General features: G+C 42.3%; 1 protein-coding gene across 1 annotated transcript; it reads right to left on the bottom strand.

The window, feature by feature from the left end:
- Nucleotides 1–7,823: 7,823 nt before the first annotated feature.
- LOC134672656 (mitochondrial 2-oxoglutarate/malate carrier protein-like) lies at nt 7,824–12,944 on the bottom strand. The gene is made up of 7 exons (XM_063530614.1): nt 12,781–12,944; nt 12,370–12,475; nt 12,061–12,182; nt 11,186–11,359; nt 9,578–9,680; nt 8,956–9,074; nt 7,824–8,300 (listed from the first exon to the last, which is right to left on the bottom strand). The coding sequence occupies exons 1-7, from the start codon at nt 12,852–12,854 to the stop codon at nt 8,111–8,113; spliced, it is 888 nt and encodes a 295-aa protein (XP_063386684.1). The 5' UTR covers nt 12,855–12,944; the 3' UTR covers nt 7,824–8,110.
- Between the last annotated feature and the right edge of the window lie 752 nt (nt 12,945–13,696).

Consider the following 13,696-nt stretch of genomic DNA (forward strand, 5'->3'; position numbering starts at 1 on the left):
ATGTCAATAATTGAAGTTAGGTACTTTTTTTTTATGCTCATCGTTTTCATTGAGGTTGATTAATTTAATTTATCTTATGAAAAGATGTGCAATGGGGGTGCAGGATTTTGCTTTGGGAGGGGCTTAACCTTTTGGACGGCAATGACCGATATATCCGCACCGCAGGTTCAACGCCAAAGATCAAGTAATCGGTCACAGACCACAGAGCAACATAGACCTACACCTACGTGCATATGCATAAAGTTCAATTTCAGTTTTGACACTTCGGTGACGTGGCGTCCGAGCAACTATAGAGCAACTTTTATGTTTGACACGGCGTCGAAAAGGTTAAATCAGGATATAATTTAAATTTTAGACTCTAGGGTATGGAAATTAGAGGTAGGGAGTCTAGAGGTCAAGGGGGTTTGAGAGCTTTGTGGGACTTCCTATGTGGGAAAAGGTTAATAAAAAAAAAATGTAGGTATTAAAATCACAATTTAATAAATAATTTGTTCTACAACATTTAAATAATTACCAGTGTAAAGATATTAATCCTACAATACATATATTACTTGGAACATGGTTTTCGATTTTTTTTATGACGCAGGTATAAAACGTTGTAAGTTACTGGTTTATTCTTTCATCTGGGGAAATAAATAATTTATTTATAAAGTAATCTATTTTCGACACATACTTTTTAAATACCTATATACCAGAAAACTTGCATAAAACATACCATAAACATTGCACTTGGAGCAAAGCGAAGGACTCAGAATCCGTAGCGTATTATTCACTATTATCTATCTTATTAAAATAAATTAACTTCAATACACAACATACATTATTTAACAAGTGTAGCGCCAGCTAGCTCGGGGTTCGGATGAGGAGGCTATTTAAAAGTGAAAACGACACCGATACTGAATAAAAAGTGTATTCTGTTGAATAATTACACTCGTAATGTTCTTATGGGAAACTTATTAGAAATTAAGCACTAAATACTGTAGTGATTTACAACTTATCATTAAACATATATTAATATTTAATCGTATCGCGTCGGTTGCCGGACTGCGCGGGAGCGGCGAGAACGTATCTGTATACGGTCGGTCACGCGCAGTGCGTCATGAATCGGAGCTGTGATTGGCTCATGCGGTGCAGCAGGTAAGTCGTCCAATCCGCGAGTTTCGTTCGGCCGGGCCGACGTTTGAGGTTGGTGCGTTATACACTCCCCCTCCAAGTTCCCAGAACGACCCGTTGGGGACTTGGTAACACTATCATCTCGCGCTAAGTTACGAGGGCGACCACGTAGTCGCCGTGGTTGGACAGGCACCGAAGGAATACCTTGACCTGGTGTGAATGGTGTCAAATCAGAACTATGGTATTTACCCAGGTCGGTATTGGTTTGTACGTCAGCTATAACATAAGAAGTTGGACTAATTATTTTACTAATGCGATAGGGACCATCCCGTTTGGGCATGAATTTCTTTGTTAAACCTTTAGAAGCGTTACTAAGCAAATGAGTGTCTACCAGAACTAGGTCATTAACGCAAAACAAAGGTGACTGCCGTCGGTGCTGGTCAGCGTCGCTTTTCTTCTGGTCCTGCTGGCGTACAGCTTTCTCCTTTATAACCTCCCAGTTTTCGAGAAACTTATTCAAGTAAGGAGTTATTTGCGGCAGAAAGTTTTCTTTTGACAGAATAACCTTTAAATCACGTTGAGCATCAAAAGGAGTCCTCATCTCTCGAGCGAACATCATGTGAGCTGGACTGCATCCAGTGGTGGCACAAAGAGCACTATTCATCGAGAACCTGATCGCTGGCAGGAACTTGGGCCACGCACGATGATTGTTCTTCACTAAAATAGAGAGTTGAATCTTGAGGTCTCTATTCTTGCGTTCTGCAGGGTTGGCCTCAGGATGATAGAGTGGTATTAAATTCTGCTTGATTCCCAGCAAGAACATGGTCTGCTGCATCACAGCTGAGACAAACTGAACTCCGTTGTCAGAAATGACTCTTCTTGGGAATCCATACCGTAGGAAGTACTGCTCGATAAGGGCTGGAGCGCAGACTTCTGCTGTGGCGTCCTTGAGGACTATCAGCTCCACCCAGCGTGTAGCCGTGTCTAGGGCTTGCAATTCGAATATTCGAATATTCGAATTTGTCGAATATTCGACCTGTTTCGATATTCGAATATTCGGCCGCTCAGTTTTCGAATATTCGAATATTTTTTACTACTATAAAAAATCTATTTCATCCGCTGTAGTTACAGTTTCTGTGTGTTTTCCGGATATTTACAGTGAATGAGGAACGGTAGGTACCCAAATACGAAGGAAATAATATTTTTACTGTATTCCTCTCGATTGACTTCCTGAATACACTGAAACTTAACTCAATTTGAAAGAAAATGAAATCAAAAAGTATGTTATTTTTACGGTGCGTAAGTTTTAAGTTAAAGGATCATTCTGTTTATTCAGTGCAAGCGTACGTTAAGCGATTTTTTGAAGACAAAACCTTGCCCGCACTTATCGCAATTCTCAAATTTGATCATACCAAACCTGCCCAACTAGATAATCTAACTCATCTAAGTAACTATGCACCTTTAGCTGACGAATAATCTACCCAGTAGTCAACTTTTTCCCTTAAATATTCCAATATTATATAATTAAGTCGAGCATTAGAAATAAAAACTTGCCAAAATAAATAAAGTCAATAAAGATTCCAAATACAATGGAATTAAAGGCCTTTTTACATGCCTCTGAGTGACTACAAGTTAATTTAAATCAGAAAATAATTAACTATTTACTAAAAAATATATCTTAAATACCTAGGTGTTTGGATGGTTAAAGTTATATTATTTCACGCAACGCATTTATAATAAAAGTTTTATCTAGAAATATTGAATACATCTTATTTAGGCGTTTTACTTGTTTTTATAAATGTGGGCATCTCATAGTAGGATGATAAAATCTAGTTAATTAAGTGGATTTCTGCAAAATATCATAATGTTTAGCAATATGTGAAAAAAGCTTTTGAATAAAAGGATAATAATCCGATTTCTCGGTTTTTTTCTTATTTTTTATAATATTCGAATAATTATTCGAATATTCGAATATGTCGTCAGAAAAAGTCGAATATTCGAATACCTGAAAGTTTCGAATATTTGCAATCCCTAGCCGTGTCCTCGATGAGCAGCACCCATTTCTCTCCATTATCTCCTTCAGGTAGAGGGCCAAAGAGGTCTATAGCTAACACCTCTCCTCTTTGATTAAGCACTGGGGTCTGTAGTAGTCCCATAGGCTTCTGGTTACTTATCTTGTAACGTTGGCATTCTTCACATAGTTTTAAATATTCCGTGATGTACTTGCGCATTCCTGTAAAGTAATACTTTTGACAGATGCGTGCGAGAGTCCTTTCCACGCCCTGATGACCAGCTGTTGGGGCGTCGTGGTACTCTTTTAGGACGGCCTCCTTCATAGAGTTAGGTACTACCAGCTGAGCTTCCTCCGACTCAGAGTTGGGATTGTAATAGTAGAGAATCCCTTGGGCCATTACATATCCTCTCTCTAGCCATCTGGTCGAGTTAATAGGATCAGAGTCTTCCAGGTCTTGAATAATCTTGGCGACTTCTGGATCTTCGAGCTGTGCAGTACGTAGTTCCGTCGGGTTAACTTGTGGAATATCAATAATAATAGAGCAGACTCCACATTCTTCTTTGGAGTTTTCATCGCAGACAGGTCGACTCAATGTGTCTGCTATGACATTGGCCTTTCCAGGTGTGTATTCATATTTGATGTCAAAACCTTGCAGTTTAAGTGCCCACCGGATAAGGCGACCACTTGGTGACTTGTGAGTCAACAGCCATTTCAACGGCTGATGATCCGTCTTCACTAAAACTGTATGACCATCAATATAGGGCCGGTACTTCTCAACCGCCCAGATCACAGCTAAACACTCCCTCTCAGTTGTGCTGTAACGGCGTTCTGCTGGAGTGAGCAGCCTGCTGGCATACTCAATGGGACGCTCATCATGTCCTTCGCCTTGCATAAGACAAGCTCCAAGAGCATAATTACTCGAGTCAGTCCGTAGAACAAATTGTTTGCTGTAATCCGCTTGCACCAGGATTGGAGCAGAAGTTAATCTGGTCTTGAGCTCCGTAAAAGCCTGTTGTTGCTCGTCTTGCCATTTCCATGGTTCATTTTTCTTTGTAAGCTTGGTAAGCGGCTGAGCTACCGCTGAGAAATTTGGAACAAATTTTCTGAACCAAGCGCAGGTTTGGAGAAATGTCCGGAGATGCTTGAGATTAGTTGGCTCCTTCATGGCTAATATTGCTTCAATTTTCCCATTATCTGGCTTAATACCGTCAGGGGTGATGAGGTGTCCAAGGTACTTGACCTCTTTGCAAGCAAAAACACATTTCTCTCGGTTTGCTCTTAAGCCAAACTGACGTAGTCGGTCGAACACAAGTTGCAGGTCTTGCAGGTGTTTCTCGAAACTGTCAGATATAACCAGGAGATCGTCCAGGTAAGCTAGAACTGTAGTATTTTGCAAGCTGGCACCGGATTTGAACTTATCCATCAACAGCTGGAAGGTTGCAGGTGCATTCTTCAAACCGAATGGCATTCGTACAAAACGGTAGGTACCGAATGGTGTGATCACTGAAGTCTTATCCCGATCAGCTGGATTCACACTTACTTGCCAGTATCCGGATCTCAGATCTATGGTACTTATGTAGCAATGTCTTCCGGTCGACTGCAGCAGCTCATCAATTAAGGGTAAGGGATAGTTATCTGTCTTTGTGACGCTATTCAGCTTTCTATAATCAGCACAGAATCTGACAGTATTATTCTTCTTAGGGACCAGAACTGCCGGTGAGGTCCATGCAGATTCACATTCCTCTATTATCCCTTCCCGGAGCATCTTCTCAATCTCCGCTTTCATTATTTCTTTCTTTGCAGGTGTGAGCCGGTATGGAGGTACAGATATAGGTGCATGGTCTCCTGTGTCTATATGATGTTCAACAATTGGAGTGGGCGCTCCCCCTAGACTGAAGACTGCACTATTCCTCTCTAACACTTCGGCTAATTTCATCTTTTCACCTTCGCTGAGCATTGATCCTTCTTCAGCATGAAGTATATTGCTTGCAGCAATTGACAATTGCGTTGGCATGTCAGATTCATACTGTATGGGATATTTCTCACCACCTGGGAAACACCAAGTATGGTTATCAAAGTCCAGGTCGAGCCTAGATGCTTTTAGAAAATCGATTCCCAGTAAAGTTTCATTTTCTTCAGCTTCAGGTAAGATCAGGAACTCTTGAGCTATCACTCTATCCTTCACTTTGACATCTAAGGTAATTTTGAGCACATTTCTAAGTTGAGTTACACCATCGGCTAATGTCACTCTCATTTGCTTCTCGCAGAACTGTTGCTGTCTCTCAAGTAACAGTGAGTAGAGCTTTCGACTTGCCAAGCTTCTCTTTGCGCCTGTATCCACTAAGGCAATACCTTGCATGTCCAGGATTCCAATCCCTAAAATTGGCCGCTGATGCCTTTTTGTGTATTCCTCATATGTGTCAAATAAATCCAACACGGGGTCCTCAGAGTCATTCTGGTCCATTAGGGCTCCAGGTGTAGGCTCCTTGGAGTCCTCAACCTTCTGGTTTGTCCCTGAAAAGTCCACAGCTGAAAATAAAATTCCCTCACAAGGCGTGGTTGAGTTACTGGAATTATCTATACTGTGACCCGAAGATGACTTACTGTATTTAGTTACATTGTGACCATTCTTATTACTGTTATCAGCTGATCCTAAAACAGCTGTAGTCAACCTAGATTTGGCGTCATTGACCTGATCTGGCAGCACAGGGATGTTACTAATATTATTTGACACGGTGCAAAATGACATTTCCTTACTACGGGGACAATTTACTTGCTTATCACTGTTATCAATAATGGACTTTGCAAAAAGTGTGCACGATTGTTCAACGACTACAGGGTCATCCTGGGAGCTGTCGGCGGCGCGGGGCAACACCGGCTTTGCTACTAAACCGTCACCAAAGAAATTTGCAGGAAGTGCATGTCGAAAATCAGTGGGAGACAAAAAGATCTCGTCAAGCTTATCATTTTGAACCTTAGGTATAGAGTTAAGAGTACTACTCACCGGGGAGAGCTTCTTAGTCTGCTTACCAGTGTCCTTTAACCCTGGATTGGACGAATCCATGCTGCAGTTGACAGTACAGAAAGTAGCATTACATTTTTCGCAATTTGCGCGTATAACACCTACTTGACCACAACCATAACAACGTAAGACATTAACATCTGATGTGTTATTATTATTATCGTTAGACGTACCACTAGAGTCTTTATTTAGTTTTCTACATTCTTCTTTTACGTGGCCGTAACGTTTACAATACCCGCACTTCTTAGTATACGACTTAGATTTCGCGGCGGACGCGGACGCTGTATTGTTATCACTGTTATCATCTAAACGACGCGGCGGAGGCACGCGGGGCTCGCGGGACGGCGGCGCGGCGCTCGCGCTCGCGGCAGCGCGCGGCGGCTTTGACACGGCGACGGGACGACTCGGCGAGGCGTAGCTCACGTTCTTGGAAGCGGCGGCGGCCTTTGTATCGTTCGTACTCTCGTTCAACGATTCTTCGACAGCGCGCGCCTTTTGTAACAATATCTTAAACGTTGCGCACTCTTCCCTCTTAACACGTTTGCGTATACGTTTGTTTAACAGTCCGTACACCATATCCAATTGTACCTTCTCGGCCAACTCGCTACGCGGCAATTTTGCCAACAGGGCTCTACACTTTGCGACGAAAACATGAGTATTTTCTTCGCCTTGTGGCGCAGCAAATAAGTCACGGTAAATGCGTGGTGGAGCTCGATTGTCGCCGTAGGTATGGCGCAAACTATCAATGACTTCGGCCCATGAAGTTATCTCCGGTTTTATGCCCTGCCACCAATCTGCGGCTGAATGCGTTAGTAGCATTGATAACCCACGAATGGCGTTATCGTCCGAGATGTTGGCACAATCTTTGTAGGCCTCAATGGCGTCAATAAAACCTTCGATGGACTCTTCCGCATTTCCAGCGAATCGAGCTTTGCAGCGAGAGAAATTTCCTCCTTCTACAGGAAACGGTGTCGATGTAGTAGACGACGACGGGTGCCTAGAGGTTGTGATGACGCTTTCCAGCAGTTCCCTGAAGGCGTTGGTTTGCGACCGTTGCAACGAATCCACAAGCGTCGCGACGTCATCTCTCGTGAAAGAACCTTCTCGAGCGGGCTCGAGGTCATCTCGCGTCGGCGTCGACACACGTCGATTTCTCCTTGATTTAGGCGGCATTTTATTACACTATATTGTTTATTTTAATGAATCACGGCACAAAAGTCCACTTTTTCACTATAGCCTCACACTTGGGCAGCCATTTTGTAGCGCCAGCTAGCTCGGGGTTCGGATGAGGAGGCTATTTAAAAGTGAAAACGACACCGATACTGAATAAAAAGTGTATTCTGTTGAATAATTACACTCGTAATGTTCTTATGGGAAACTTATTAGAAATTAAGCACTAAATACTGTAGTGATTTACAACTTATCATTAAACATATATTAATATTTAATCGTATCGCGTCGGTTGCCGGACTGCGCGGGAGCGGCGAGAACGTATCTGTATACGGTCGGTCACGCGCAGTGCGTCATGAATCGGAGCTGTGATTGGCTCATGCGGTGCAGCAGGTAAGTCGTCCAATCCGCGAGTTTCGTTCGGCCGGGCCGACGTTTGAGGTTGGTGCGTTATACAAGATATTTTCTACTTGAAGAAAATTCCTAATAGTGTTATCGTTTATCCTAGATAACGTTACGTAACGCATTAAAATAAATAAAGATCAAATCCAGTCATCGCACCATACAAAACGTCATCTGGGAGACTTTTGCTCGGAAAACATATAAAAACTGAAAAATGTGCGTTTTTCCAGAGATAAAACCTACCTAGATCGATTTTTCGCCTCCGAAAACTCCCATATAGCAAATTTCATCGAAATCGTTGGGCCGATTCCGAGATTTCCGAAATATATAAATATATATACAACAATTGCTCGTTTCTCTCTCTCTCGCTCTACAGGAGTGTATTTAATTTAGGCTAAACTTAGGTAGAAAGCGTTGATCTGCTCCAATACGATCAGTGTGAGCACAGTGTGGGGTCCGATCTTGAAGTATGTGGGTAAGAATCCGCTCCAGAGGCCTAAGGGACCTTCCTTCTTTATGACGCTTAGAATAACGCCGACCATGCTGGCTCTTGAACCCCCTTGTGCTGCGTTCTGGACTCTGTAAGACAGATAATGATTGTTTAATCTTTTACATGATTAATTGATAATTTAGTGATTCTAGTCTCTACTAACGTTAGACGTGCCAATCACCAAGAGGACTGTGAAGGTCGTATCAAAACCATCCTCCTCCTCCTTGCGTCGTATCCCTCATTGCCTTAGCAATTGACCCTCAGGTCGTGATTCCCCGGATGGGTGACCAATTTCTCGTTGATGATGCTCTTCCATCTGTGTTTGTCTTTAGCGTCATGGAGAGCATCATGTAGCTTGGTGTTGATAGAGTTGAGCGGATTTGGTCGGAACACCTTAGGAGCATGAAATTGTCTACCGTTGTCGTTGGTGTTGTACCGTTGTTGTGTTGTCGTTGTTGTGTGTTGTTGTGTTGTTGTTGTTGTGGTGTTGTGAACGCATACTTCGCGTTTGTACGGGACAGCCCGTGGAATGCTCCCTTATCGGACTGCGATGTGATAAGATCTCTTTCCATCGACCTTCCCGGTAACTTGTAACTGTTCGAAATGATGACGGTTATAAGTTCAAAACCAGAACAGCTCGTTAAATCTGAATAGGGTCCAGATTATCTCGAGTTACCGTCACCCTTTGTAGTGCCTTTGCAATAATTTAGAATTTAGGTTATCAAGATAAATATGCAGACTTACTTCGTCTTGACCTTGTCGAAGGGCAGAGACGCGCTCGTTGCAAGGAAGCCGGCTATCATGGATGCGCAGAAGTGGAGGGGGATGCCGTCCCCCATTTTAGGCAGCAGCGCTTCACGAGCCTACAAACATCAACGTCATATAAAGTAAAGGAACAACGCACTGCTTTTGACAGATAAACGCACGGGCTAAATTGTTGAAGGTAGGATTTAAAACACATATGTGATCTTTAAATCTTGTAGAACTCCACTAAAACATCTTTTCGAAATTCAACCTCTTGTAGAGAGTCAGATGAAGGTGGGTTCTCAAAATGCGTATACACGACGTGCTACAAGTGTAGTGCCACTAAGAGCTACTTGCACCATCTCACTAACCCGGTGTTAACCGGTTATACCTGGAGTTACTATGGTTACCAGTACAATTTGACACTGGGTTAACGGTTTAACCGGTTAACCCTGGGTTTGTGCGATGGTGAAAGTGGCGCTAAAAGCTTTAACAATTCCGAGGTTTGAATTGAACTCAGGAGCGTTATTAGGCAAGCGGTTACTTGCCAAAAAAACGTAGTAAGGGGCCTAAGGAGGCAAAGTGATAAACATAAAGATGAGAAACAGAGAAAGATCCTTACCTGGGCATAAGTACCAAGCTGGGCCGCGTTGAGCACGGCGGCGCGCGCGGCGGTGGCCGACGTTCCGCGCATCAGAGTTAATGCGCCCTCCTCCTTAATCATTCTGTGGACATTGTCGATTCACGTTAGCTTAAGTAATCAATCCTGTAGACAATATCTCAATCGCTAACGCTCCGTAGCGAACGAAATGCAACTGTCACTGTTACACTAATATGGAAAAGTGAGAGTGAGAAAGCGATCGATGGCGAAGCGCGCAAGCGATCATGGCTATAGGCCGCCTGGAATTGAGATTGAATAACTTGTTACTGTTTTGATACATCTTGAAGTTCGCTTACGCAATTTAAATACGAATTAAATAAAGTGAAAGTTGTGCCAAGTCGCGCCAATCACCAAGACGATCGTGAAGGTCGTGTCGAAACCACTTCAAAACCATAACAAATTATTAAATTAGAATCGATATCTTGGTTATTAATTCAGCTATTATCTACAGCTTCTAAGGCTATCAGTCGGACGAGGAATACGACTTCTCAGGGTAATATAAACGCGGAGTCTTTTTCAGAATTCATCTATTGGGATAAACAGGATCACATTTAAACTTTGTAGCCTAAGAAGACTTGCGGAGGACTCTAGATCATTCTGAGAAATATGTCGGCATTGTAATTGAATCGTATATATATATGTCGGCGGCCGATCGTAAGATCAGGCAGATCGTTATGTTCCTGTATGTATTGTTTTGAGGATAGTCACATTAAACCGATATATAGGTAAGATAGGTTCGTTAGGTTGCTTCAGATGCCCGAAGGGCAAACTGCCCAGAAATAGAAGCCCCGCTACGCGGGGCTCCGTCGACTCAGGGAACGAGTCAAAGATTTTCACGTTTCACGATATGCCTAGGCATTTCACGATATGCCTGATCATACGATCGGCCGCCGACATTTATAAGCTACATTTGATGTAGCACTTGGCATGAAAATGTAGCGTGGTCCAATTTTAGTGCTTTACAATACATGTATTTGGAGTCGCTAGTAGAGTGCCAAAAGTCTAGGACCTATGCAAGAAGTTGTTGTACAGTCAGTTCAGTACAGTAATGCCATTTAGGGTTCTTGCTAAATTGGAAATTCTATAGCGTAAGTATGAACCACCAATTTAGCTAGGACCCTAAATGGCGCACCAACCTGCTGCGCGAGGCACCGATGACGCGCGCCGTGCGTACCCTGAGCCTCATAGCCGCGCATAATCGCATATAGACCTATTCTCATGTACAGTCACCTGCAATAATATGTCACTCTTCGAAGGCCGCAAAAATATGTGACACAATCTTATTTATAGAGAAATAAGAGCGTGTCAGATATTTTTGCGGCCTTCTTTGTGTAACATATTATTGCAGGTGACTGTACGATGAGTGAATTCACAAAAGATGCATTATTAACTCTTTGTTATAATAGTGAATAGATTAGTATGTTATGTAAATAAAAATTTTTTGTTAGATATAGATATATGTATATGTACTTGTTTGAGTTTTTTGCAACAATATCGCATTGGGTTCTGCATGTAATGATATTTGTATGCGTGGAAAAAGAAACAATCGCGGAGCGTGGTGGTACTCACCTAGCAAGAGCATTGAACACATTAGTGTAATTCCGTCGCTGTTCGAGCGGCAAGCGGCCGTCGGCAGTCATCCTCACGAGCGCCACCTCCGCGGGGTTGCCGACCAGTGCGCCGGCGCAGCCGGCCACCACGCCGATTGCCAGTTTCACGCCGAAATTTGGGACGCCGTAGTTACTGCATAGCAATACTCGGTTAAGCACACACACACAAAAACATGAATGTTATTTTTTCTCAAACCAAACCAGTACAAATTATTTTCAGACATGTAAAAATTAAAGGGATTGATTAAGCAGACTCTGACCGCTATAACTTTGTACAAAGTTGGTAACTTGCTATGTATGTATGATCGGGTCAAGTCTTGCAAGCTAATTTAGAAACACTCCATTATTTTACATAAATGTGTAAGTTGGGGGACAATGTAATATTATGGGACCATCGAGCTGATCTAATGATAAACACAGGTGGTGGCCATGGAAACTCTGTGCTAGGATTGTCGCCATGAGTTGTTTAATATGTTGCCTATTGAAAGAAAAGTACAACAAGCGACAAATAACTTATTTTTACTTACAAGACAGTTTTGTTCTGCAAGATACTGTTTTGTGATTGCCAATTGAGGAGAATATTTTCAAAAGGACTTATTTCTTTATGAAATGATTTACGCTTAGTTAATGCGGAAGGCAGGCGTACGGCGCCCGCACCTTCCCCGCCGCCCTTAGTCGTCCTACCCCGTCGCCCCCGTACCGCGCAGGCGAGGACTCATTTAAGCGGTCGGTCTATTAAATAAACCCTATTGAAAAGACACTCCTCAATTATTGCTGCTTAGGTTACTAGTCTGACGAAGTCTGCTTAGTAATTTTGTTGATTGTCACACTCACGCAGTATAGACGTCAGTTATGTAGGTAAAGCAGCCGAGCCGGCCCGTGGTGTAGGTGGCCTGTCGGAACAGCGCGGCTGACAGACCTACATACAGGCCTCCGGCACCCTGGCTGCTGACCACCTGAAAACGTTATAATTCAGACATGAAAGTCAGAACGGCTAATATGACACATGAAACGTGTTTGTGAAGCCAAAATCACCTTGGTTCGAACAAAAACCGTTGGTAAGAAAATTAAAGCGCAGATTTACTGCTCGAGAAGATCCAATGTAAATTTGAACGGAGAGTTATAAGTGCGTTTTCGTCGTACCTCTCTGGTCATGGAGATCATGGTAACATTCTTGCCAGCCGTGCCTAGGAGTTGCATTCGGGTTTTCACTAGATCCATGGGTTGGACCACACTCGTAGCACACATGCTGAAGAATTAAAAACATGCCATATTACGAAAATGCGATATTATATGCTAAATCTAAAATATTCGTATTTTCCTCAAGATTTTTTTAGTCATTTTAGTAAGTTTGGGACCATTCAGTCATTAACACATATTTATGTTATATATATACCTAGGAACTATGTTTCTTTCGCGTGTCATAGCTCACTGCTCGAGCGATGGGCTAGCATCCCGTAGTCGCGACTTCGAGTTTGCCCGAGATACTAAATTGTATTTTGTACTTATTTTTTATAAGCATTGTATTATTAATTTAATAAAATTAATACTAACCCACTAAGGCCTCCGAACACGAATCGGAGACCTCCTGGTATGGTCTTCGTGTCCCCTATAGTTTCGGCAGGCATGGTGGAAACTGTGAGATTAGACAGTAATATTCCTCAGTAAGTAACTCATTCCCTTCCTCTAAACAAGAGGATTCTTGAGTTTTTACGCACCTGAAATAAAGAATACACGGAATAAGCAAATAGTTCCTGAGTTCTTATGAAGCAAACTAGCGACCCGCCCCGGATTCGCACGGGTTGCAAAAAATCTAAACAAATTATACACCGTTAAACCTTCATCAAGAATCAATCTATTGGTAGGTGAAAACCGCATGTAAATCCGTTTCAGTAGTTTTTGGGTTTATCGTGATGCGCAAATTGGTGCTTGCGAAACTAAGCGAAATATCGTATCAAAACCAGATCGAAAGCATAACAAATTCTTCCTTTCTTTGTTTTAATCAAGTCACCCAGTACATTTGCAGCAAAGTTAAAGGAAACAATTCAAACAACTGGCTAATCAGAACAGATTTTAATTCCATCATGATTAATGCATTTAATGAACGGCATTGATAGAGTTCCAACAAATACTAATTAACTAGTTAAGGTGGTTCGCCTAGGTTACTCAAAACTTAACTCTCGCTAGATGGCACCACTTTTGCAAAATTTCAGATTTTATTTTTTTGTGTAATGGTCTTGGTATTTGTATACTTAAAAGTATGTTTCGCGCACTCTTTAAGTAAATATTGAACTATTAAAATAAACATTGAGTACTTCATTGTGCAAAAACCACCTTTTTAATTCGACGGAGTGTTGCTGTCACGCTGTTTCCTACTATTACTCACACATGCAAACAGTGTTTCCGTGATCCTTGTAGTAGACAATTTCACACAACGTAAGTATGTTGCAATAGCGTAACGGTATGTTCG

Source organism: Cydia fagiglandana, chromosome 17 (assembly GCF_963556715.1).
Source record: "Cydia fagiglandana chromosome 17, ilCydFagi1.1, whole genome shotgun sequence".
NCBI lineage: Eukaryota > Metazoa > Arthropoda > Insecta > Lepidoptera > Tortricidae > Cydia > Cydia fagiglandana.